This window comes from Schistocerca serialis, chromosome 5, assembly GCF_023864345.2.
Source record: "Schistocerca serialis cubense isolate TAMUIC-IGC-003099 chromosome 5, iqSchSeri2.2, whole genome shotgun sequence".
In the NCBI taxonomy this organism is placed as follows: domain Eukaryota; kingdom Metazoa; phylum Arthropoda; class Insecta; order Orthoptera; family Acrididae; genus Schistocerca; species Schistocerca serialis.
Genome location: NC_064642.1, coordinates 31,466,545 through 31,492,996, shown reverse-complemented (window position 1 = coordinate 31,492,996; position 26,452 = coordinate 31,466,545). Strand labels below are relative to the sequence as shown.

General features: G+C 39.2%; 1 protein-coding gene across 1 annotated transcript in view; it reads left to right on the top strand.

Moving 5' to 3' along the window:
• Positions 1-26,452, top strand: part of LOC126482334 (autophagy-related protein 2 homolog A) — a 485,244-nt gene that overhangs the window by 282,062 nt on the left and 176,730 nt on the right. The window contains exons 23-27 of the mRNA XM_050106397.1: positions 1,718-1,905; positions 19,837-20,423; positions 20,505-20,677; positions 24,148-24,404; positions 24,480-24,597. Coding sequence (XP_049962354.1) covers positions 1,718-1,905; positions 19,837-20,423; positions 20,505-20,677; positions 24,148-24,404; positions 24,480-24,597 — 1,323 coding nt within the window. The remainder of the gene's footprint in view (positions 1-1,717; positions 1,906-19,836; positions 20,424-20,504; positions 20,678-24,147; positions 24,405-24,479; positions 24,598-26,452) is intronic.

Genomic DNA, 26,452 nt, shown 5'->3' with positions numbered 1-26,452 from the left:
ATACAACATCGGGGTTTACGACTTGCGATCGGAGCATTTTATACCAGTCCCGTAGAGAGTCTTCATGCTGACGCTGGCGAATTGCCACTCACCTACCGGCGCGATACACTGCTTTGTCGGTATGCCTGTCGGCTACTGTCAATGCCCGACCATCCGTCTTATCGTTCCTTTTTTGACGACTCTCTTGACCTTCAATACGGGTTGTATGTCTCTGCCTTGCTACCCCCTGGAGTTCGCTTTCGTCGCCTCCTTCAACACCTTCATTTTTCACTCCCTGCAACCTTTCGAGTGGGCGAGAGCCGCACGCCACCTTGGCTCCAGGCTCAGGTCCGCGTTCACCTCGACCTCAGCTCGCTCCCAAAAGAGGTCACCCCCGGTTCGGTCTACCACTCCCGTTTTTAGGAACTTCGTTCGAAGTTCATCGACATGACTTTAATTTATACAGATGGCTCTAAGACCAATGACGGGGTCGGGTGTTCCTTTATTGTTGGGGCACAAAGTTTCCAATACCGGCTCCATGGCCATTGTTCGGTCTTCACAGCTGAGCTCTTTGCCCTTTACCAGGCTGTTCTTTACATCTGCCGCCACCGACATTCTGCTTATGTCATCTGCTCAGATTCCCTGAGCGCCATCCAGAGCCTCAGTGATCCGTACCCGGTTCACCCTTTCGTTCACCGGATCCAACGCTCTCTTCAGCAGCTGGTGGACGTCGGTACGCCGGTTAGCTTTATGTGGGTTCCTGGCCATGTCGGTATCCCTGGGAACGAAGCTGCAGATGCCGCGGCCAAGGCTGCGGTCCTCCAGCCTCGGACAGCTTCTTGTTGTGTCCCTTCGTCCGATTTTAGCAGGGTCATTTGTCGGCGCGTTGTGTCGCTGTGGCATGCCGATTGGGCTGCACTTACCGACAACAAGCTTCGGGCCTTAAAACCTCTTCCCGTGGCTTGGACGTCCTCCTCACGCCCTTCTCGGCGGGAGGAGGTCGTTTTAGCAAGGTTACGAATTGGACACTGCCGGTTCAGCCATCGCCATCTGCTGACGGCTGCGCCGGCGCCGTTCTGCCCATGTGGGCACTTGCTGACGGTTAGACACATTTTAATGTCCTGTCCAGATCTTAACACACTGCGCCTCGATCTTAACCTGCCTAATACTTTAGATGCCATTTTAGCGGATGACCCACGAGCAGCTGCTCGTGTTCTTTGTTTTATCAATTTGACAAACCTCGCTAAGGACATTTGATGATGTTTTTTAGTCCTATGCCTGTCAGTCTGTCTTTTATTGTGTTTTCCCTTTTAGTTGTTGTTGTCAACTTGTGCCTCGCGGTGCATTCTTAGAGTAGTCAGGGCGCTAATGACCACTGAAGTTGTGCGCCCGAAAACCACAAAAAAAAAAAAAAAAAAAAAAAAAACACCTCTCGATGGGCCCACAGGACCATAAGTGCATAGTGTAGTGTAATAAAACACCAGTATTACTGACTGGTGCCATTGTTCAGTATTGTTTCAGTGGACTCCTTTTTTTATCTATCACAGCTTTCCTATTTTCCTGGTTTTTTTTCCATACTTTGTTGCCTTTTTGTTGTTATGTCTTTCATGTTAACGCTCTTTGTTATTTCTTATATCTCCTATGATTGTTAACTTTTGTTTGATTATTTATAAATTTGGATTTTTATAAGGAGAAAAATAAAACTTCTTGCAGTTTTATATGTTGACTGTATTTCCAGACATTCCGAGTAGCAGCAGGTCTTCGTGGGGCCACATTAAGGCACCGAATGTGTGCTAGTAGTACAAGCTGGTTCACACAGTTTGTGGACTTCTTTGATGTCAGAGATTACCCAGTTGCAGGATATGATCCTCCTGGAGTTATAACTGAGTTGCACATGCATCTCTGGGACTGTGCAGTTGATTACAGGTAATGTAGTGTTTAGTTCATAACTGAGTAAAAATATCATATTAAGAAGCATAATTATCACAAAGAGATTTGAGTTAACCCATTTATATGTGACTTAATACTGTGATGAATATAACTTTTCTACAGAATAGGTCATTGTTTTCGAATATGGGTTTGCTAAATTGAAATTGATTGATTTATTCATTTTTTGATCAAGAGTTAAAGTAAGACATCTCATTATTGAGTTAATAAAACAGTTATTTAATGTTTGATTTTAATGTAGTATTGTTAGGCGTGTTTCAAGACTAATGAAAAGGTCGCAGAAGGTGTAGATTAATTTATCATCTTCATGTTAAGATCAGTACATATACATTTTGTGTTCACTTTTCTTTTCACCTTCTTTTTCCGTTGATGTTAGGACTATTGTAGCATTAGAACTATTATACCATTTGCAGAACCAAGAAACATAAATAAAATCAAGAAGCTGTTAGTTTTCATATTTCAAAATCCAAAAGCTATTTTTGAAATGCTTCAGTATCAGCAGAACACAATATTTTAATTTTAAAAAAAAAGAAAAGGAAAGGAAATGAACTGCTTTAGTCACGAATCGTGATATTTATTTCAACACACAATGCAATTCGAGCCCTTGGAGTTCATCTACAGGTTCTTGATCAGATGCTGAAGATGAGACCCCATAGCTCAAAATGTACCATGTTGTTCATGTAGTTGTGGTATTCAGTTCAAAGATTGGCTTGGTGTAGCTCCCCCTGTTACTCTATCCTGCACAAACCTCATCATCTCTGAATAACTGCGGCAACTTACACCCTTCTGGATCTGCTAACTATATTCATCTTGTGCTCGCTCTGTACTAAAGACTTAAAATACTTAAATCTATATTCAGTTTCAATGTGTGTTATGGGTTCCAGGAATTTGGGATTGCATAGCAGGAGAATTTTGCAGATGGAGAGAAGGTACTGCAATGAGGTTTGGGCGTAGTTGATATGGTTTTGCAGGACTATGTTGGTGAAGACTAAGGATTGGCAGAATCTGAACAGGTGGAGGTCATTGTGGAAGCAGGGGTGGCAGCTGGAGATACGTAATTTGATGGTAAGGCCATTTGGGGGAATTTGATGAGCCAAGCAACAATGTAGGAATGGTATGTGGGACTGGGTTCTAGCCAGATGATTAATGGTACCTGTTACTGTGATTATTTGATGACACAGAGTTGGTCAACTTGAACAGGAGGTCCCAAAAGTCACCTGAATTCTTTCCTTGTTGCTAAGCAGACAGGCACTAGTGAGAAGTCAATATACTAGGTTTGTCTATGACACACTATTTTGATCATCTGACCAACAATCACCCATGCAGAAACTTCAGTGTGGTCAGAATGCTCATTTTATAAAACTCTGTTTAATATACGTGGCACAATTTGTCTCCTTTCTTCTGTAGCCAGAAATAGATCCCTTTTAACACTAGGAAGCAGGAAAAGTCACAGATCCCGAGAGGAAGGTGCTCGCCAAAAGTTTTCATTTTATTTTTGTCAGAAGCTGTTCAACATCCAGAGCCGTTTGAGTGGAAGAATTTCCATGGTCTAGAAGCCAATCCATTGATCACCTCCATACAGACATTTTTTACAGAGTACTACTCACTTTCATTTTAGCACTTGAAGATAACAGTGCTGGTTAGCTGTAGCACCTTGCAGAACAAATTAGCTATTGACTATCTCCGTCATGCCAGGAAAGAAACTAGTACTGTTAACAATTTGTATTGCTTTCTTCTGTCATGGTGATGAAGAAATCATTACCGAGCGAGGTGGCGCAGTGGTTAGCACACTGGACTCGCATTCGGGAGGACGACGGTTCAATCCCGTCTCCGGCCATCCTGATTTAGGTTTTCCGTGATTTCCCTAAATCGTTTCAGGCGAATGCCGAGATAGTTCCTTTGAAAGGACACGGCCGATTTCCTTCCCAATCCTTCCCTAACCCGAGTTTGCGCTCCGTCTCTAATGACCTTGTTGTCGACTGGACGTTAAACACTAACCACCACCACCACCACCACCACCACCACCACCACCACCACCACCAAGAAATCATTCACTGATACATTTGGTTGGTAATCTAGCTATGTTTGTAACAACATATGTTGTTACCTGTAATGAATGTTGGTAGAGATGTGACATCATCATATACTTTATTCATGTCCACAGTGCATTATTAACGAACACATGGAGCAGTATTTACTTTTAGATTTTCTGTTAGAGGTACTGGAAATATTGAAATAATGGAATGTCCGCCTGCCTGAGTGGCTAAGCGGTTCTAGGCACTACAGTCTGGAATCATGCGACCACTATGGTCGCAGGTTCGAATCCTGCCTCGGGCATGGATGTGTGTGATGTCCTTAGGTTAGTTAGGTTTAAGTAGTACTAAGTTCTAGGGGACTGATGACCTGAGAAGTTAAGTCCCATAGTGCTCAGAGCCATTTTAACCATTTTTTTGGAATGTCCAGGATGTAATAACAACAATATTATGAAAAGGGTAGATCGCTGCTTACCTCATAGAGGAGGCACAACAAAAAAGACTGCTAAACATTTAGGCTTTCAGACCAAAAAGACCTCCTTCAGAAATAAAATACACACACACTTTCACATCAGCACAATTTGTGCACATGTGACCACTGTCTCTGGTGACTGTGGCCTGACTGTAGACTGCAACTATGTTTGGTGTGAGCAGCAATCTGGAGTGGTGGTGGGAGGGGGGGGGGGGTTATGGAAATGGCATGAGGCAGAGAGGGAGAGGGATAGCCGGGTAGGGTTTAGGGAAGATGCTGTGCTACATGTGAGAGTGTGCAGGGACATGGTGGAATGCAGGTGCTAAGTGCAGAGTTAGGAAACTGTGCTGGATATAGGGACAAGGGGAGGGGAGCCAAAAAGGGGGAGGAGAGGTAGAGAAGTGGAAAAGCCTGTAGGTGTGTTGACAGAATAGAAAGCATGTGTAGTTCTGGAGTGTGAGCAGGGACGAAAACAGGTAAGTGGATGATAGAAACTAGTGAAGACTGAGGTGAGGTGGGTTACAGGAATGAAGGATGTGTTGCAGAAAGATATCCCACCCGCACAATTCAGAAAAGCTAGTGTTGGTAGGAAGAATCTATATGTTCCAAGCCGTAATTCAGTCCTTTAGGTGAAGCACATCTTGTTGGGCTGTATGTTCAGCAACCCTCGGTTGAGCTTTCCCTTGCCCACAGTCTGGCAGTGGTCCTCATTTGGACATACAGCTTATTAGTTTCATGTCCATGGAGAAAACTGCACAGTGGTTGCAGCTTAGTTTGTAGGTCACATGAAGTCCTGTGTTTGATGGGATGGGGGATGCCTGTGACAGGAATGGAGTAAGTGGCAGTGAGAGAACAGGTCTAGTATCTAGGCCTATTGCAAGGATATGAGCTACGAGCAAGGTTGGGAGCAGAGGTGGAGTGGGACTGGATAGGAAGATTGCATAGATTTGGTGGATGGTGGAATACCAGTGTGAGAGGGTTAGCAAGGATAGGGGGCAGGATATTCCTCCTTTCAGGGCATGATGAGAGGTAGTCAGAATCCTGGTGCAGAATGTGATGGAGTTGTTTCAGTCCTGGATGGTACCGAGTCATGAGAGGAGTGCACCTTTGCGGCTGGACAGTGGATTTGTGGGAGAAGGTAGGTAATTGGAGAGCCAAAGTACCAGTGATCTCTTTCTGAACAAGGTTGGGAGGGTAATTTCACTCAGTGAAGCCCTGAGTGAGACACTGGGCATATTTGGAGAGGGGCCGCTCATCACTATAGTTGCGACAACCACTAGTGGTTAGGCTACATGGAAGGGACTTCTTGGTATGGTATGGGTGGCAGCTGTCCAAATCAAGGTATTGTTGGCTGTTAGTTGGTTTCATGTGGATGGAGGTACTGAGTAGCTATCCTTGATGTGGAACACCGAGGACAGTGGCTTGTTGGTTTGAGGAGGACCAGGTGAAGCAAATGGGGGAGAAGCGGTTGAAGTATTGGAGGAATGTGAATAGGGTGTCCTCACCCTCAGTCCACATCATGAAGATTCCATAATCAAATGTGAACCAGGTGAGGTGTTTGGGGTTCTGGGTGGTTAAGAAGGATGCCTCTCGACAGCCCATTAATAATAAGTGAGGCCCATTAAAAGCTTGGCATATGATGGTGCCATGTGGATGCCCTTTGCTGTACTATGGATTTGTTTGTAGGTGATACCTTCAAAGGAGAAGTAATTGTGGGCAAGTATACTGCTGTTCATGGTGACCAGGAAGGAGGTTGCAGGTATGGGGACAGTCAAGCATTGGGAAATGCAGTGTTCAGTAGCAGGAAGACCAGGGGCATTGAGGAGGTTAGTATAGAGGGACGTGGCATAAACTGTGAGAAGCAAGGTCCCAGGTGCTAAAAGGGCAAGAATTGTGAAGAATTGGCGGAAAAATGATTGGTGTCTTTTATATAGGAATGTGTAGGTCATGCTTAATAGACTGAAGGTGTTGGCTCACAAGAGCAAAGAACCTCTTTGTAATGGTACCGTAATAAGCCTTAATGTGTCATCCTGTATGGTTAGGTTTATGAAATAGGAAGCATGTAGAAGATAGGAGTGTGGGGAGTGGTAGGGGTTAGGAGAGAAACAGACTTAGGGGAGAGGTTCTGGCATGTGCCTAAGGATTTGAGGAGGGACTGAATATCTTGCTGCATTTCTGGATTGGTGTCACAGTGGCAGAGTTTGTAGGTGGACGTGTCTGACAGCTGGTGGAATCCTGCCACCAGATAATCCCTGCTGTTGATACCTACAGTGGTGAGGCCTTTGCCAGCAGGAAGGATTTTATGGTCAGGATCAGTTTTCAGGTGGTGGATTGCAGTTCTTTCTGAAGATGTAAGTTTGGTTTCCATTAAGAAATTTGGGCAATGATTCTGAGACAAGGTTTTACGTTAAGAAATTTGGAAAGTTAACAGAGGTGATTTATGGGCAGTGAGGGTGGATCACAGTTGGATGGGAGACTGCACTGAACCAGGCAGGGTTAATTTTGCATTTGGATTGAGCCTGATTGGGAGGGCTGGTGGTGAAAAGTGTTTCCACTGTAGAGACCAGCAGAAGGAGAAAAAGGTTTTAGCAAGTTCAGAATGATAGAACTTGGGAGTGGGGTAAAGGTAAGGCATTTGGAATAGAGTGATACTTCTGTGGGATGTAAGCTTTTTCAGAAGATGTTCATGACTCTGTATTGGTCTGTTTAGGTTTTAGAATCTATATGATGATTGGAGTGAGTTTCTGAGTGTGTGGTAAATGTAGTATAGGTCTGCGAGATAGATTTGTTGGCTATGAGGGGATTTTGGGGAGGTTTGATGGAGGCTCTTGTAGAGGTGGTGGATAGTGGTAATCTAAGGCAGGAGGAGTAGGTGAACAGGTTGGAGAGTTTTTTATATCCCCGAGAACCACCATAGTGTCATATGGTACTTGCTTTTCATTTGTTAGATGTCGGTGCTCCAATGGCCCTTCTTCTTTTCTCAGTTATAGCATGTACACTATCCAACAAAAATAGTGAGCACCCAGAAGACATGGTCAGAGATCAGTCTAACTTCATACATATACATACCATCAGCTAGTGTTTCCATTTAAGAGCTGCAGTTCTCTTTGATAGGTAGAATGGCTACCAAAGCGCATTAGTGTTGTTTTCGGTGTCGTTACCAGGGCTGGTAGGGTGCATAAGAAGCATGATCAGCATAAATGTTGAGTGGTCAGTGTAAAGAAGACAGAGATGCCATGTACGTCTGTGAGACAGTGTTACTAGGGTGATCCCATAAGTACCCGGCCTGAGCAAGAGATGTCAATCATTGTTGAAAAATATCTCTGGCTTAGGAAGTATACAATCTATGAAGCATATGTTTCAAATTTGAAGATGCCGCGTTGTTTAGTATTTTTTGGGCAGCCATCAATAGTGTATGTTGTGAGTGAACTTGTGAAAATGGAGAAAATTGGTCTTTGTTATTTGATACAATTTGTTTTTGAAAGGCTGATGCGCAACCCATATTAAAACTGAGCTAGATTCTACTTTGGGAGAGACTGCTCCTTCATTGGCAACAGTAAAATGTTGGGTAGCTGAGTCTAAATGAGGCCGTATGAACTGCTAAGAGGAGCTTCGCAGTGGTTGATTAAATGAGGTGATGACTCCATAAATGGTGAAGAAAATTCACAAAGCAGTACTGGATGATCATCGACTGAAAGTGCAAGAGCTAGCAGACATGGTAGGCATTTCAAAAAGTGCAGTACATTGCATATTATCTGAAAATTTGGACATGAGAAAACTGTGTGCAAGGTTTGTGCTACATTTGCTCACACTCAAGAAAAAATAAGTGTTGTGAAGATGTTTCAGTTGAGTGTTTGTTTAGTGAAGTTTTGGAGCAAAAAAGCTGATTTTTTGCACTGTTTCATAACCATGGATGAAACATGGGGCCACCACTTCACTACTGAGACAAAATAACAATCAAAACAATGGACACAAATTGGGGAACCAACTACAAAGCAGACAAAAACCGTTTCATCTGCAGGCAAGGTCCTGTTGTCGGTTTTTTGGGATGCACATGGGATAATTTTCATTGAATGTCTTGAAAAAGGAAAAACTATCAACAGTGAGTATTATGTGAAATTATTGCAACATTTGACTAAGAAATCAAGCAACAGCTGCATTCGGCCAAGAAGAAAGTGTTGTTTCTTCAGGACAGTGCCCAGCTCACAAGTTGTGATGAAGCAAGCTGAGATAGTTTTACTTCCACTCTTGTTCTGCCATCTCCCTACTTATATTCATTTTTTAAGTTTTAAGTAATTACTATTAACATACATGAGTATAATCTGCATTCCCATAAAAGAGAAAGGTTGGTCCTCAGTTTTAAAGAATATAACACCAGATCTAATTTTGTGTTTAGTTTTATGTATGTAATTGATTTTATAATTTAGTTTGACTATTCCTAGTTACTACTTTCATTATAGGGTGAAATCAGTAGTTGTTACATAACTTAAATTCTATTGTTGACATATAAACAAATATAAAGTCTGTACTAATTATAAATATTTGGGACACGAAAAAATAGCATACTTTAAGTATTTATTTGGCTCTGCTCAAAAACATGTTAGCAAAGCCAGCCCTTAATTAATTCCAAAGTAATTAACAGTTTTGTCAAAAGTATTGTTTGCATAACAATATTTGTTGATTTCATCATTTAAACAAATAATTCGTCCTAATTCTTGTAGTAGAAGAAACTGTTGAAAGGAATGAATTTTTTGATGTATTCAGTTAATTTAATGAGTCAAGTTTTAATTATAATTTCTGTAAATTGAACTTCGAACAATGTGTAGTTTCAGCACCTATTATTGTGAAGATATGATGTATAAGGGACCAATTTTTGGTCCTGAGACAGTCAGTCCATGGCCTAGACGAGAAACCTGTGTTGGTTAGAACAACAACAGTGCTTCAATGTAACTCTAAGATAAGTGTTACACAATTAGGCCGTGTGTTAAAACAATGACAGTGTCTGCTCCATACATACCTTTTTATTCTTCAAGAGCTGTGAACTTTGTGGTTAGGTTTTCACTGCTCATAGGTGTTACTATTGTAGCAGTATGTAGATGTTCACCTGCAACCTTTTAATGAGGCTATCTAAAGTTAAGCAATAGAGCATTGGCCATATAACTGTGTAATATTGGGGGGTTGTGAACAGTGAAATTAAAAGACTGTGAAACGCAACTTTGCAGCTGTCAGCTGCATCATTTACAGTAGACAGTAGTTGCACTTCCGCCCCCTATTTTTTCGGCCAGTACGTCGACACCAAAGACAATCAATGAAGAGATAAAGAAGGTGAACATTGTCACAAAGTCCGTTATTGCAATGGCCAAAATTAATGAACTGAAGTTTGAATTGCTACCTCATGCACCCTCATCATCAGATTTAGCCCCCTCGAATTATTTTCTGTTCCCAAACTTGAAAAAATGGCTTGGTGGTCAAAGATTTTCAACAAATGAAGATGTGATATTGGCAGTTAATGGCTATTTTGAGGAGTTAGACAGTTCTCATTATAAAAAGGGTATAAAAAGGGCAAAGTGTATAGAGCTGAAAGGAGAATATGCAGAAAAATAAATACCTTTTTTTCCAAAATTTTTGTGTTTTCTTTGTTGGGTCGGGCACATAAGGGGCCACTCTCGTATCAGCACCTGACAAGAGTTTGAAAGGGGCTTCATTGTAAATCTCTATTTGGCAGGCCAGTTGAATCATGCAGTATCCATATTTTTGGGGCATTCTGATGTGGCAGTCATCTGAATGTGAGGGCAGGCATTGTGGTGTAAAATATCATTTTGGGGAAAATTATGTGTTGCCCCATGTCTCTGTGCCTGATGAATGATGATTTTGGCATGTGTTTTTCTCTATATTTAAGGGATAAGTTTCAACTCATGTAATGTGTGTGAATTTTCCTTCTGTTATGCATGAGCACAGATATGGAAGATGCAGCACATTTGCAAGACGGGACAACAAGACCAGTCTCTCTGCGCATTATGGCAGCTGCTGTTTGGTCAGTTATTCTGTTCCCTTGCTATTCTGGCTAGGAAATGTGCTGCAGACCACGGAATAATGGTGATTGTGATAATCACGGTTATTTGAGAGATCTGTACAGAAACAAACCATTGTCCAGTAAAATTCCATAAATTAACTGTATGTCATGTGTTTCTGTTATGTAACTGAAGATTCATTGTACACATAATTTGCAATAAGAAGTTTATCTCATTTAGTACAGATCAAATACTATTGTAATGTGCTAGTTATCACTGAAGAAGGTGTTGTGGTGAAGAAGTCTACAGCTGTAAGGTGCAGTTATTCTGACATTTCAGCATACTCATCATCAAGTATCTGGTCCATCCACCACAAGAGAGGGAAACTGTATTGTGCAGCAAGCACACTGTAATCCCTCCAAAATTCTGTGTCATACTGCACTATTGATCGGAGACAAGCAACAGCCTTTGTAGGGAATTACTATCCCGTGTGTAGACTTCCATTAATGGCATTATCTGGAATGAAGCTGTGACCAGGAAGCATGGACTTCTAATGAATGGCATCGCATTGTGTTCCGCAAGAAACTCGCATTCTGCACTGCCCCAAATGACCATCATTGATGAGTATGGCAGCAACCTGGCGAGAAGTCCCATTCCTCCAGTATTTTGGAGAGGGACAGCAGTATTCCTAGCATTGGGGTATGGGGAGCCATCAGATACGTATTCAGGTCGTGGCTGGTAATGATCAAGAGGACTCTGACGACACAGTAGTATGTCAGGGATATCCTGCGTCCTCGTACATTACCTCTCATGTGACAGTATTGTGGTGCCGTTTTTCAGAAGTATGTGTGTCTATGAACTGCTGTGTGAAGTTTAGATCTGTCCTCGGTAGGACATGTATGGGACCAGTTTTGATGTGAACTCTGTCCCAGTGCCAGTATCCAGGATATCAAGGACGAGTTACAACTGTTGTAGGCCAGCTTATGCCAGGAAAGGATACAATGGCTTTGTGACACCATTCCCAACTAAATCAGTGCACATATCCAGACTGGCAGGGGTGCAACATTGTACTGATAACTGGAGACAGGCGGCAAATTCTTTGAAAATTTGACTTGATTTTGTAATAATAACATTATTAGCCTCTCAACCTGTGGAGTTTTATTGCTCCTCCTCCTCTTCTGGGTACCTCAGTTTTTGCCAGACAGTTTACTTTATTCTTGAACACTGCAAGTTCACTTTGTCTTCTAAAATTTTTAAAATATCAGAGAGCGTCTTTGGGTTTGTCGAATGATTTTCGGTAAACATAAGACTTATTTTCACGTTGGTACAGCTGCAATATACAGTCTCTTACAACAATTTATAACTCATTGTATGCTTTTTCATGTAACTGAAATAACTTAGTGTCTAGGGGGACTGTATAATACCTATTATTATCCACTCCCTTTTACTGGAAGTTTGAATCCAACTTCTTTTTGTATACACTTTTGCCCTGCTGGGTTTGATAATAACTTATATTTTGAAGAAGTATTTTGCAGGCCCCTTGTTTGATGGCTTTTTCCAAGCCAGTGTTGATTCATATAATTTTGTCAAATTGTTTAGAGATTTTAATATATATTTTTAATTACATGAGCAAGTACTGATATTGAAAGTTCAGTTGCCCTCATTACACACTTGATTAACTGTGAGATTTCAAAATTTTTATAAGGATACTACTGATTTCATATATGATATTCGTGCCTGCACATAACATTATCTTATTTATGAGAGCCGTCAATTTGTCTAGAACATCATTTTAAAAAAAGTATCTACTCTACCACTAGGTGATTGGTACAAACAAATAAAAATATACCAAGTTCGATTAGTTTGATGTTTATCATCTCTAAGTGCAGTAAGGCCCAGTCACACAATGAATTGTGTTTCTTTTTTGACATAAACACATAGCTGTGCACCTCTTAATGAAGCTGTACAATAGCAGTTCACCTGTATGTATTATGATGATTCTTCATGTTGGATTTAGACCTGAGTACACCATTGTTCTTGAACCCATATGGCTGCATTGTTTAGAATTTGAAGATCAACTTAAATTTGCTATATTAAATTTTTTTATTGACTGCATCTTTTGATGAAGAATTTTAGATGTTCGTTAAAACGAAGTTTGAAGATCAATTGGGAATGAAAGAAACATTTAGTTTTGTGAAAGAACACTATCTCTTCAGACTTTGTAAGTAGACTTTTGCAGGATAACTGGCATTTATCTTCAGAAGTCTGCCAATGTAAGTATTTCGTCATTCCATGGTGATCTTCTGTCAGTAAAACAGATCTGTGACTATTGTTGCTGCCCTACTTCATACATGTTCATTATCTCCTGATAGTAGTCCAATTTGTTAAGCATCCTATGCACTTGACCAGTGTTCTAATATAGGTTGGGCAAGTGATTTGTAAGCAATCTTGTTGCAGACTGGCTGTTTTTTCCCAGTAGAAGAAAGTATGCCTCCTACTTTATCTACTTGTGAGCCTCTGTGATCAAACTGTTTCGTATCCCTACAGACTGTTACTTGGAGGTATTTATATGAGTTGGCTGATTCCAAATTGTGACCTACTGATGCTTTAGTCATAGGTTACTACATTTCTGTGTTTTGTGAAGTGCACAATTTTACAATTGTGGACATTTAAAACAAGTTTTCAGTCTTTGCTGCACTTGGAATTCATATTAAGATCTGACTAGATATTTATACTGCTTTTTTCAGACAGTAGTTCATTATGCATAACTGTATGATTTGGAAACAATCTGAATTTACTATTAATATTGTCTGCCTGGTCGTTTATATACAAGTTGAACAGCAATGGTCCCATGGGACACACCTATGATAATGACTCTCCATCCAAGATAACATTTTCAACTCTCCCTACCAATAAATTCTCAATCGAGTCAGGTATTTTGTGTCATTACACTTATATTTGTGCACATCTTGTGCGTACTGTCTTACAGAACACAGTGACTATCTTGTAATTTTTGTTGTATATTTCAAGGTAGTTTTTAAAATCTGTCAGAATTGAATTGCACCAATACTGTAATTATTTCCTGATAGATTTGGATTCTTCCTGCTCTCCCCCTCTCCCCCCCCCCCCCCTCCCTTTCCTTCTTCCCAGAACTAGATTGTCTCTTAAATATGAGGCAAGCAATGATAAAATAAGCCACACTTTTAGGTGTTGAAAACTTCTCATTTTGTCCCAGGATTGAAGCCAATATTACTGCAATCAATCTGTAGTCATAGCTGACAAAATTTGGTTAGCTTTGCCACAAACCATTTATAACACTAATCCATTCTTTCTCTTGAAATGTTCCAACCAGTATGGATTTACAAAAAATTCAATACCCATTTATTTGGCATGTTCGTCAGCTCTTTGTGAAATAATAGCCCTGATATGGAGCGTCCTGAGACCTAAAGCAGTATAGTTTCTACATCTCCCTGCTAGGTGTTCTCATATGTTTTCTCTGGGGATCCAACATACTGTGCTCAAATATTTCCATAATTTGATCTCTCTTTTTAATTATAGTCAAAGGTTTAGAGTTAGCAGATTTCAGTTTTTGACCTCCATTTTTCATCAGTGGCCTTAAGCAACTCCATCTTCATTTAAAGTATAATAACAGTTTCTTTCTTGTCTGATATCTTTGCCACTGAGTGTAAAAAATGAATTAATAGAACATGTATATAAAAGAAAAAGCGCAAAACAGTTATATCACAAAATTCATCAATTTTGATGCTCAATCTTATCACCGACTTCTACAGCTGACTGAAGTGCTGGATGACATCATGACTACAGAAAGTGGGAGTATTTTCTCATCCAAGAACAAAAATGTTTTTGTGTTAAATGATTTTTACTTAATGTCATATGAACAAAATGAATTAAATTACATAGTATTTTCTTGGGAGTACATTATTATTTCTTCTCAATTTTTTTTCATTCCTCCTACTGTCACATCTGATTAAATCTGTGTTATATCTGCAACTACAGCCGTAATTTTTCCCGAGGGCATGCAGCTTTACTGTATGGTTAAATGATGATGGCATCCTCTTGGGTAAAATATTCCGGAGGTAAAATAGTCCCCCATTCGGATCTCCGGGCGGGGACTACTCAAGAGGACATCGTTATCAGGAGAAAGAAAACTGGCGTTCTACGGATTGGAGCGTGTAATGTCAGATCCCTTAATCAGGCAAGTAGGTTAGAAAATTTAAAAAGGGAAATGGGTAGGTTAAAGTTACATATATGGGAATTAGTGAAGTTCGGTGGCGGGAGGAACATGACTTTTGGTCAGGTGAATACAGGGTTATGAATACAAAATCAAATAGGGGTAATGCAGGAGTTGGTTTAGTAGTGAATAAAAAAATAGAAGTGCGGGTAAGTTACTACAAACAGCATAGTGAACGCATTATTGTGGCCAAGATAGACACCAAGCCCACACTTACTACAGTAGTACAAGTTTATATGCCAACTAGCTCTGCCGATGACAAAGAAATTGAAGAAATGTATGATGAAATGAAAGAAATTATTCAGATAGTGAAGGGAGACGAAAATTTAATAGTCACGGGTGACTGGGATTCGGTAGTAGGACAAAGGAGAGAAGCAAACATAGTAGGTGGATATGGATTGGGGGTAAGAAATGAAAGAGGAAGCCGCCTGGTAGAATTTTGCCCAGAGCATAACTTAATCATAACTAACACTTGGTTCAAGAATCATAAAAGAAGGTTGTATACATGGAAGAAGCCTGGAGATACTGACAGGTTTCAGATAGATTATATAATGGTAAGACAGAGATTTAGCAACCAGGTTTTAAATTGTAAGACATTTCCAGGGGCAGATGTGGACTCTGACCACAATCTATTAGTTATGAACTGTAGATTAAAACTGAAGAATCTGCAAAAAGGTGGGAATTTAAGGAGATGGGACCTGGATAAACTGACTAAACCAGAGGTTGTACAGAGTTTCAGGGAGAGCATAAGGGAACAATTGACAGGAAAGGGGGAAAGAAGTACAGTAGAAGAAGAATGGGTAGCTTTGAGGGATGAAGTAGTGAAGGCAGCAGAGGATCAAGTAGGTAAAAAGACTAGGGCTAGTAGAACTCCTTGGGTAACAGAAGAAATATTGAACTTAATTGCCGAAAGGAGAAAATATAAAAATGCAGTAAATGAAGCAGGCAAAAAGGAATACAGACGTCTCAAAAATGAGATCGACAGGAAGTGCAAAATGGCTAAGCAGACATGGCTAGAGGACAAATCTAAGGATGTAGAGGCTGATCTCACTGGGGGCAAGATAGATACTGCCTACAGGAAAATTAGAGAGACCTTTGGAGAAAAGAGAACCAGTTGTATGAATATCAAGAGCTCAGATGGGAACCCAGTTCTAAGTGAAGAAGGGAAAGCAGAAAGGTGGAAGGAGTATAAAGAGGGTCTATACAAGGGCGATGTACTTGAGGACAATATTATGGAAATGGAAGAGGATGTAGATGAAGATGAAATGGGAGATACGATACTGCGTGAAGAGTTTGACAGAGCACTGAAAGACCTGAGTCGAAACAAGGCCCCGGGAATAGACAACATTCCCTTAGAACTACTGACAGCCTTGGGAGAGCCAGTCCTGACAAAACTCTACCATCTCGTGAGCAAGATGTATGAGACAGGTGAAATACCTTCAGACTTCAAGAAGAATGTAATAATTCCAATTCCAAAGAAAACATGTGTTGACAGATGTGAAAATTACCGAACTATCAGTTTAATAAGTCACTGCTGCAAAATACTAATGCAAATTCTTTACAGACGAATGGAAAAACTAGTGGAAGTAGACCTTGGAGAAGATCAGTTTGGATTCCGTAAAAATATTGGAACACGTGATGCAATACTGACCCTACGACTTATCTTAAAAGCTAGATTAAGAAAAGGCAAACCTAGCTTTCTAGCATTTGTGGACTTTGAGAAAGCTTTTGACAATGTTGACTGGAATACTCTCTTTCAAATTCTGAAGGTGGCAGGGGTAAAATACAGGGAGCGAAAGGCTATTTACAATTTGTACAGAAACCAGATGGCAGTTATAAGAGTCAAGGGACATTAAAGGGAAGCAGTGATTGGGAAGGGAGTGAGATAGGGTTGTAGCCTCTCCCCGATGTTATTCAATCTGTATATTGAGCAAGCAGTGAAGGAAACAAAAGAAAAGTTCGGAGTAGGAATTAAAATCCATGGAGAAGAAATAAAAACTTTGAGGTTTGCCGATGACATTGTAATTCTGTCAGAGACAACAAAGGACTTGGAAGAGCAGTTGAGCGGAATGGACAATGTCTTGAAGGGAGAATATAAGATGAACATCAACAGAAGCAAAACAAGGATAATGGAATGTAGTCAAATTAAGTCGGGTGATGCTGAGGGAATTAGATTAGGAAATGAGACACTTAAAGTAGTAAAGGAGTTTTGCTATTTGGGGAGCAAAATAACTGATGATGGTCGAAGTAGAGAGGATATAAAATATAGACTGGCACTGGCGAGGAAAGCCTTTCTGAAGAAGAGAAATTTGTTAACATCGAGTATAGATTTAAGTGTCAGGAAGTCGTTTCTGAAAGTATTTGTATGGAGTGTAGCCATGTATGGAAGTGAAACGTGGACGATAAATAGTTTAGACAAGAAGAGAATAGAAGCTTTCAAAATGTGGTGCTACAGAAGAATGCTGAAGATTACATGGGTAGATCACATAACTAATGAGGAGCTACTGAATAGGATTGGGGAGAAGAGAAGTTTGTGGCACAACTTGACTAGAAGAAGGGATCAGTTGGTAGGACATGTTCTGAGGCATCGAGGGATCACCAATTTACTATTGGAGGGCAGCGTGGAGGGTAAAAATTGTAGAGGGAGACCAAGAGATGAATACACTAAGCAGATTTAGAAGGATGTAGGTTGCAGTAGGTACTGGGAGATGATGAAGCTTGCACAGGATAGAGTAGCATGGAGAGCTGCATCAAACCAGTCTCAGGACTGAAGACCACAACAACAACAACAACAACAACATATCTGCAAAAACTCTGACTGTGTGTGATTTCTTCCAGCCTCTACTGCTAACTGCCAATTCCCAATCAGCTTCTTTCTGTCACTTCTCTCTTGACCTCAGCAAGTCTTATCTAGCTTCATGTAACTATGCTTGAAGTTCACCAATTTTCTCTGTCTGTTCTTAAATCAAAATGATCACACTGCAGTTTTTTATTTATATATTAGAAGATTAGGCATCCAACTTAATTTTAAACCATATGAGTTATTTGTTAATACACAGTGTAAGTTGTCAAATTTTCTCTTGTGTGCATTCACTGCAAAATTTATGCATATCAACCACTCTTAAATGAATTATATTTGAATATGACAAAATATGTGAGCAAATCAGTTAGCCATCTTAAATAGCTTGCCCTGGATATCTTATTGTAAAAACAGAGTGAACTATCTTTACAAAGCAAAATTTCAAGTATAAATTGTTGAGGACCTTGAAATTTGATATCAGTTGAACTTAATTTTTAGGCATCTAGTAGTTGTGAATTTATGCAGTTCACATTATGGAAACTTTGAAAAGTTTCATGTTCAAATTTGAGGAATTAAGTACATCACAATCAGCAGTAAAGAAAATTGTGTGATGTGAATGTAACACTGATTTCTTTAAAACCCTGTAATTGCAGAAATGAATTACTATACATGACAGAGAATTTTTGTGCAATGCCTGCAGCAAACACACAAACAAGAATTACTTGCGATATTAAAATTAGGTCATATTTTCAAAGGAAGATTACTCTCTGTTTAGTGCTAAGGTGTTCAATAAGGGCTGTAGCAATTGTGAAACTTTATTATTATCAAAGAAACAATGTAAAAAAACAGTGGGAGGGGGAGGGGGATATGAGAGTGAATTATTGAAAGGACTTCAGTAAAGTTAATTTTGCAAACTTCTACTTACTGTTAATATGGTATCCATGGCATTAAATGTTTAATGAGTCAGATGCAAATAGCATGTCAGTTCCATGCTTGAAATATTTCGTTATTATTTTAACAAAGTGTTCCAAGTTTAAAAACAACCAGAATTAAAAGTTGACTTACAACTGGCATAAAAATCTCCAGGGTGAAGAAAAGGTTTCTGCATTCCTATAAAAATGAAATCGTGTGTCAGAAGAAATCCAAAATTGTATCAGATAAGTGTAATAAGATCTACTGCAAAGCAATTAAAAATGGAGTGTAAATGGGAAAATACAGGGTGATTCAAAAAGAATACCACAACTTTAAAAATGTGTATTTAATGAAAGAAACATAATATAACCTTCTGTTATACATCATTACAAAGAGTATTTAAAAAGGTTTTTTTTTCACTCAAAAACAAGTTCAGATATGTTCAATATGGCCCCCTCCAGACACTCGAGCAATATCAACCCGATACTCCAACTCGTTCCACACTCTCTGGAGATGTTAGAGAATTGGCTGTTCCCTCAGCTTGAACAAGAAGCACAACAATTCGTATTTCAGCAGGATGGAGTGCCACCACATTGGCACTTATCTGTCCATAACTTCCTGAACGTCAACTACCCGAGGCTATGGATCGGCCGCCAGGCAGCCCGTGACAGAGCACTTCATCACTGGCCTCCAAGAAGCCCTGATCTTACCCCCTGCGATTTTTTCTTATGGGGGTATGTTAAGGATATGGTGTTTTGGCCACCTCTCCCAGCCACCATTGATGATTTGAAACGAGAAATAACAGCAGCTATCCAAACTGTTACGCCTGATATGCTACAGAGAGTGTGGAACGAGTTGGAGCATCGGGTTGATATTGCTCGAGTGTCTGGAGGGGGCCATATTGAACATCTCTGAACTTGTTTTTGAGTGAAAAAAAAAACCTTTTTAAATACTCTTTGTAATGATGTATAACAGAAGGTTATATTATGTTTCTTTCATTAAATACACATTTTTAAAGTTGTCGTATTCTTTTTGAATCACCCTGTATGAATATATCTCCAAATCACAAAATAAAATGTTGACCACATGGAATTTCATCAGCTCTCAAGTAGATACAGGAAACTGAAGGCAGAAGGAATTATTTCAAAGCTATAAAATACGCATTTCTCTGATTCAAACACTGTAGCAAATATTTATAACTATCATTTTAACAAGACAAAAGATTTTGTTTTCCAATACAAATTGGAACACCTTTTAGTAATAAATAGTTTCTAAGAGTCTAACATGTCAGATGAATCAATATCCATCACAGTTCTGTGAAATTCTTTTTCTTTGATGCAGTTTGTTAAGACTGTGAAAAATTGGTTTTACTACCTTCTGTAGTACAAAGCATAACAGCTGTAAACAATTAGATATTTCCTCTTTTACAGACCACTGTATCTACCACTTAAGTCAATGATCACAGTTGGTAGCTTCAGCATTTCAAGCAACATAGCAGCACAGACTAGCACATCAACCTTACGTTTCATTGCTGAAGATTCGGCACTTTATATATCTAATAAGACCAGTTTGAATCAGCAGCAGCAAAATAGTCCAGTGGATTTGCGTAATGATTATGTCTGTGTCCTTGATATGGGACTATTTGAATTGTCTTTGCGCCTGAGTGACAAAGGATCAGGTGGTCCTCGTATCGATCTCCGTGCTTCCAACAATATGCTACACATACACACATGTGCTGATACAGCCAAGGCATTGGCTGAGCTCCTTACATACTTTGCATCAGATGGTGATCTGAGACCAATTGGAACTGAAACTGATGTAGAGACTGGTCCTGAAAGCATCAGTGTGCAGAATCATAGTAATGCTGATCAAGTACTAATAAACACTGGAGATTTAACAACTACGAGGCAAGAACCTGGATCAGACACCTTGTCTAAATCACAAGTGGCTCATGTGCATAACATGATGGAAGAAGCAATGAGGGAAACACTGTCTCCTGATACTGGGCTTAAGTCAAGTACGTAGACTTTTCTTGTATGTAGGTTGTCTCTGATATTGTGGCTGTTTTAACTCACCTGACTTGCTTGCTTTTATGAAGGATCACCACGTTCTCAGAGAAACAAAAAAGATGTGGAGGTCTTTTTTTTCCCTGATGAGAATCAACCAATTCCCATAAAGCCCTCAGGTGATTCAGAACTATCTCAAGAGGAAGATGACAACTGGGAGGATGAATTCTGTATTCTGGATAAAGAGGCTGGATCAGGATTCCTGGTAAGTGTAATTGTTAATAAATATCATTTTTCTTCAGTTTTGTACACACAATACGGAGCTGTGGTTTATGTAATTTATTTTCTGTCTTGATGTGACTTTCTTTTCAAATTATTTAAAAATTATGTGCCTGTGGAAGAGATTTATTAGAGCTACAGCATACAGGGTGGCACAAAAGTCACTACATACATAGGGACTCTATCTATCTAGATTGGTAGTATGTGAAACATATGTATCTAGGTTGAGTTGTTGAAATTTGTCCATCAAGACACATGCAAAAGAAAGGACACTTTCTAGCTTTCAGAGTAAAATATGTGAACACACACATTTCTATTCCCCTACATGGTGCTAGCTAGACTGTAGTCTAGCCGTATCAAGTAAGGACATAGGCATATGTATACATATGTGTGAGACTGTGTGTGTGTGTGTGTGTGTGTGTGTGTGTGTGTGTGTGTGTGTGCGAGCGTTGTACTCTAACTCATCAAAGGATAACTCTGGAAGATAGCAAGTTTTCTTTCTTTTGTGTCTGCCAATCAACAACTCAATGCTTCTGCATTTTGCTGAGTGGTCTACTTTAATCCTAAACTATTTACATTCTTCAAGAACTTTCCTTCAACATTTGTATCTAGGATGGTACTACATATGCTGATATTGAGGTATAACATGTCATTCAGAGAACGAGATGTTCTACGTCCTTGATCTCAATTGGCTGATAAAAGATGTTCATGGGTTAAGGTATTTAGTAAGTAGCAGGCACTTCACTTTTGGAAGTTTTTTATGATTTGTGCAGATCAGAATTGTATGAATCCTGTGCTATCGGCAATGAGGGCTGCAGACTGGTGCTTCTTCCTGCTGGATGTTGGGACCGCGAGTGAATGGCATGGAGTGCATGTGACCTCCATGACGTCAAAGAAATCATCACCAAAAAGGCAATTGTTCAGATTTTACTGTAAAAAAAAATTGTTCAGAGTCTCTTGCAAGATGCACTTATGCAAATATCTAGCCAGATTTTAACACCTATGTAGTCTATCCATTAGAAGAAGTTACGAATGTACGTTATTGGAAATACATCGAGCTCAACTTCTCTGATTATGTTATTCCACTAGATAGAAGAAAAATGTTTATATCAGCATCATTGACTCTGTGGATCCCCCACGGGGGAGAAGCTGGTTCACAGTTCAAGGGCGCTGTGTAGCAGAACCGTTGCAGCTTTGATATTGTACGGCAACTGACGGAAAACATAAGAGAATTGGAAAAATCAGTAAAATACAAAAACTGCAGATTGACTACTGGACTGCTTCAACCACCCATTCTTATCACCCCCAGTACGAAAACAACCCATGAAACATTTCAATGTGGAGTGCATCTAGGGACCTTAAGATGTCAGCGATATATTTAGCGAACACAGCTGACATTGACTGATTACAGCAGATGCCACTTCTATGCTGGCTGGGTATCATGACATTGCTAAGCAACACAAGTGTCACTGACGCCTTTTTATATCAGTGACAGGCCAGCGAGTGCAACTATATGAGGCTAGCATTGGTTGCTATGCAGAGGATTGCTGGACAACAACAGTATGCACTGTGTTGATGTGGAAAAATATTTAGTATTCATGAACATTCAAGGAGTGGGTCCCAAATTTTGCAAATTGTGGTATCATTGTCAATCATCATTGAACTACTGCCAGTTAGAGAAAGGAAGCAGCTACTCCTCTGCTCTTGCTCTCCCTCTCACTCTGTACATTCCTCTTCCTTACACTCCTGTGCCCCCCCCCCCCCCTCTCTCTCTCTCTCTCTCTCAAATTATCCCCTACTCTTTATGAACATAATTCTCCATTATGATTTTGTATCTGTTCTTTCTTTTATGTAAAAGAAAATCTATGTAGCTTGTTTTAAGAATTATTAAAAAAAATTGTTTAAGGCATCATAAGGAGCACATCAGGATAACTATTTATTACTATTTTCCTTCATCATTATCAAAAACTCTTTTATTTTTTCCTCTTATCTGATCATTTTACTCCACTTGATATTATGTTTGTTTTTTTCTTTATGAAAACCTTTGAATTTCTGGATTTCTAGTCTGAATTTCTCTCCATTGAGTAAGGTCTCCTGTGCAGTCTGCATTTCTTCTAAGTCCATTTTTGCCTTGTCCCTCCATCCATTTTCTTTGTCTCTTTCTCTGTTTTGGAAGAATGTTGGATCCTCTTTGTTAGTCTGGCTTCCTCCATTCTCTCTAGGTGCCCATAGAGTGTAACATGCCTTTTCCTTACCTTAGCCATTATTTTAGGGCAGAATGAGTATATATTTCCTTATTTGGTTTCAAGGTGCAATTGGCGTCTTTGTTCTTATTTGGATCTACCTTTTTTTTTGCAAGAGTCATCTTTCTTTCTTTTCTGAATCATCTAATGACGTTTTGCATCCATATAAAAATAGGAATTATGGTTTTACCACTATATTATAATGCTACATTTAATGTCTTAAGAAAAACCATTATTATTGCGCAGATTTCTCACTTTCATGTACGCTGTTTTCATTTTCTCAGTTCTAATATTAACTGCTTATTTTGCACTATATTTGTATTTTCATTCAGACATTTAGAGTTCTATTTTTTCTTTATGTTACCATACTTGGTTTTTAAAATTCTTGGCGAGTTACTTTCATTACTTCTCTGCCTTTTCAAAAGATACTTGTGGACCTGCCTTTTCACTTGTTCCTTCAGATGTTTTTCTTTGCATTCTGCAAGGTTCCATTTATTATTACGAGATCATCTGCAAAGGCTAAACAATTTATTGCGTCATTCGCTCTACCCAACTTTATGTTGTTATTAACTTATTGTTTTTCTTCTTCGTATAACTTTTTCCAGCACCCAGGTGAATACTAATGGTGACAAACAATCCCCTTATCTGACTTCTGATACAATTTGGAAGGGACTAAAAATTGTTCCAAGGTATTTAACTTTAGTTACTCTGTGTACAAAAGTTTGTTTAGTTATTTCCAGAGTTTTTCTATCTACTGCAAATTTCTTCAGGGTTTGGAGGAGATAGTGTCTGTCTGTAGTATCATATGCCTTTTTAGAATCAACAAATATTAACATTACTTTTTTGTCTGATATTTTTGTATTTCTGTGGGAGTAGAACTCCACACTTTTTTTCCGAGATTGTGACTGCTGGATCTGTTTGTTGTTCCCACACTATTATTAATGAAGCAACCAATACTTTGCTGTAAAAATACCTCCCCCCCCCCCTTTTCCTGATCTTTATCCATTAAAAAGGTAAAGGTATGTGAGTCATAAGAAAGACAAACACTTTAGTCATGTCCTTGTTTGTCTATTTCTGGCCAAGCTGTCATGCACATGAGAATATCATGTATTTGTTGCACTTTATAAAATGGTAGCTCGGAAATATTTTTAATTAATGTTCATATTGTTCAGCTCTAAGGTACTGTAAGTTTTTCTTTTTTATTTCTCTGTAGCCTCGTAATGGTTTGCCAGAAGTAAGAATGCTGATACAAGAACCAGTGAGAATAATAGACAACCATTTCTCTGTTCCACTGGGAAAAACTGATCTCCTGAAAGCACCAAAACATTTTCCTGCTGCTGTTCTTCGCTATACACTAAGAGAAATGAGTGTTGTATGGCATATGTATGGTGGACAAGATTTTGCAGTGCCTGGTTCTTCACAAACCACTAAGAAGCAAGTCAAGATAGATGAAAATTACAGGGTAGAATGGTGAGTTTTGCCTTTATTACAAGTATGTCCATGGGGTAAAACTATATTAATTAAACAAAACTTTTTCTGTTACAGCAAAAGTTGCCCATCCTCACCTCCTTTCACCACTCATCACGTAGTTAGATCCCCAAGTGAAATTCGACTGGGAGTCACAGGTAGTGGTGTTTCTTTCTCAAAAGCCAGTCCTACAGAAGTGAGTTCACTCTTCAATATCATCATTAATGCAAAGTAAATAAGTAGCTTTAGGTTAATTTTTGTATACCGTAGTTTTTGCTAATTGCATCTGATACTTTATGTACCTCATATGTAGCATACAGCTAGTGATCATTATCCAGTACGCCAATGACTTCCTTTTGCATGGAGAAATGAATTGCGTGGCATAACTTAAAGTTTTGGTGGTGATGAATGTTTATTTAATGAACATTTAGGTCTTTTAGATACAATGTACTCATGTACACCAAACATTTACTGTGCTTTCAGTCAGTTTACACACATATGTAAAATTTTAGAATCTAATTTTATCTATTCTTATTACTGCCCAGTTTAGTTGCATTAGATCAAAAATGTAGGAGATGTTTTAGTTAATACTGAATGGTATTGATAGCTCCTCTGATTTGGATAATCAGTTCATTTGAGAACTTTTCAAGTGAGGACGGTAGCTCATGTGCTAATCTTAGAGGAACTTTCTGCAATTTCATTTCAGTATTTTAGTCGACTTTGAAAAGAGCTTTGCTTTGGATGCATGGGGTCTCATGCAGTAGTCCTGTTTATATGTTGTGTAGCTTGCATCAGTTCACATAATAAAAATTTCATTAATGGTATGCTTTCATGGTGCTGATTCCACTTTATACATTTTGGTGCATAAAATAGGGTTGACTGCTCGGCTGTAAATCCGAAGTTGCACCATTAATGAATCGCCTAGAGAAAACATGAGAGGACAAAAGTTTGTTTCCCCTCTTACATTGCAAAATAATGTTGATACATAAACAAGTAGCATGAGTGAGAGTTTTGATCTTCTTGAGGATGGTATTTTTCAAGAGGATGGATTATGAATGGCTTAAACAAGGTCTGCTAATGTACCTCAAATGCCCTTGAAAAATTTTGTAATATTGATGGTCTACGTCTCCAGCTACATACACACTCTGAAAGCCTCTGTATGGTGGATGGTGGGGGTATCTTGTACCATTACAGTTGTCAACCATGAAAGAAAGATGTCTAATTTAGGCTTGTTCTACACACCTGATGTTGTACATTGTCCAGCAGCCAGTAAGCACACTGCTGAGAATGTTGTAGGCAGTTAAACACTAAATATGATTGTTGTGAGTTCTTTAGAGAATTTTTATTCCACTTGTTGTGAGCTATCATTGCTTATAATGGTGGGAAGTGCCAAATTCTACATAAACAGGTGAGAGATATAATTTACAGGATGTACAGTTTCTTTAAATCCAAAGCAGAAAACAGGGGAATTAGCAATGCTACATTCCCTTAACATACCTGTACCTGTGTGGAATGGCTGTTTGTAAATCTGGCTGTAGTCATTTCCTTTCCTCTCCCACTCAAAAACGGAGTGAGGGAAAAATTTATTCATTTAACCTGATCTAAGTAGGACCATGAGGCCCTCTCTTTGATCAGACCAGGGTTTCACACATACAGTATATATTATATCGTAGTTATCGATAATTTTAGTATGACAACTAGTATTAAAATGATTTGAGTGTCTGCGGTGGTGGTGTGAGTAAATTGCACTAACTCAATAATAATAATAATAATAATAATAATAATAATAATAATAATAATGCTATACCAATGTTGACCTACTCATTTGGAGTAGTGAAATGGAGTAACACAGACCTAGAAGCACGCAATACACTTACACGATCATAATGCCACAAATATAGAATACATCACATACATTCAGCAACTGAAAGATTCACATTAAGCAGAAAGGAAGGAGGAAGGGGATTTATGGACATAACAAACCTACATTATGGAGAAATATATCTAAAAACAAAGATGATGTGACTTACCAAATGAAAGTGCTGGCAGGT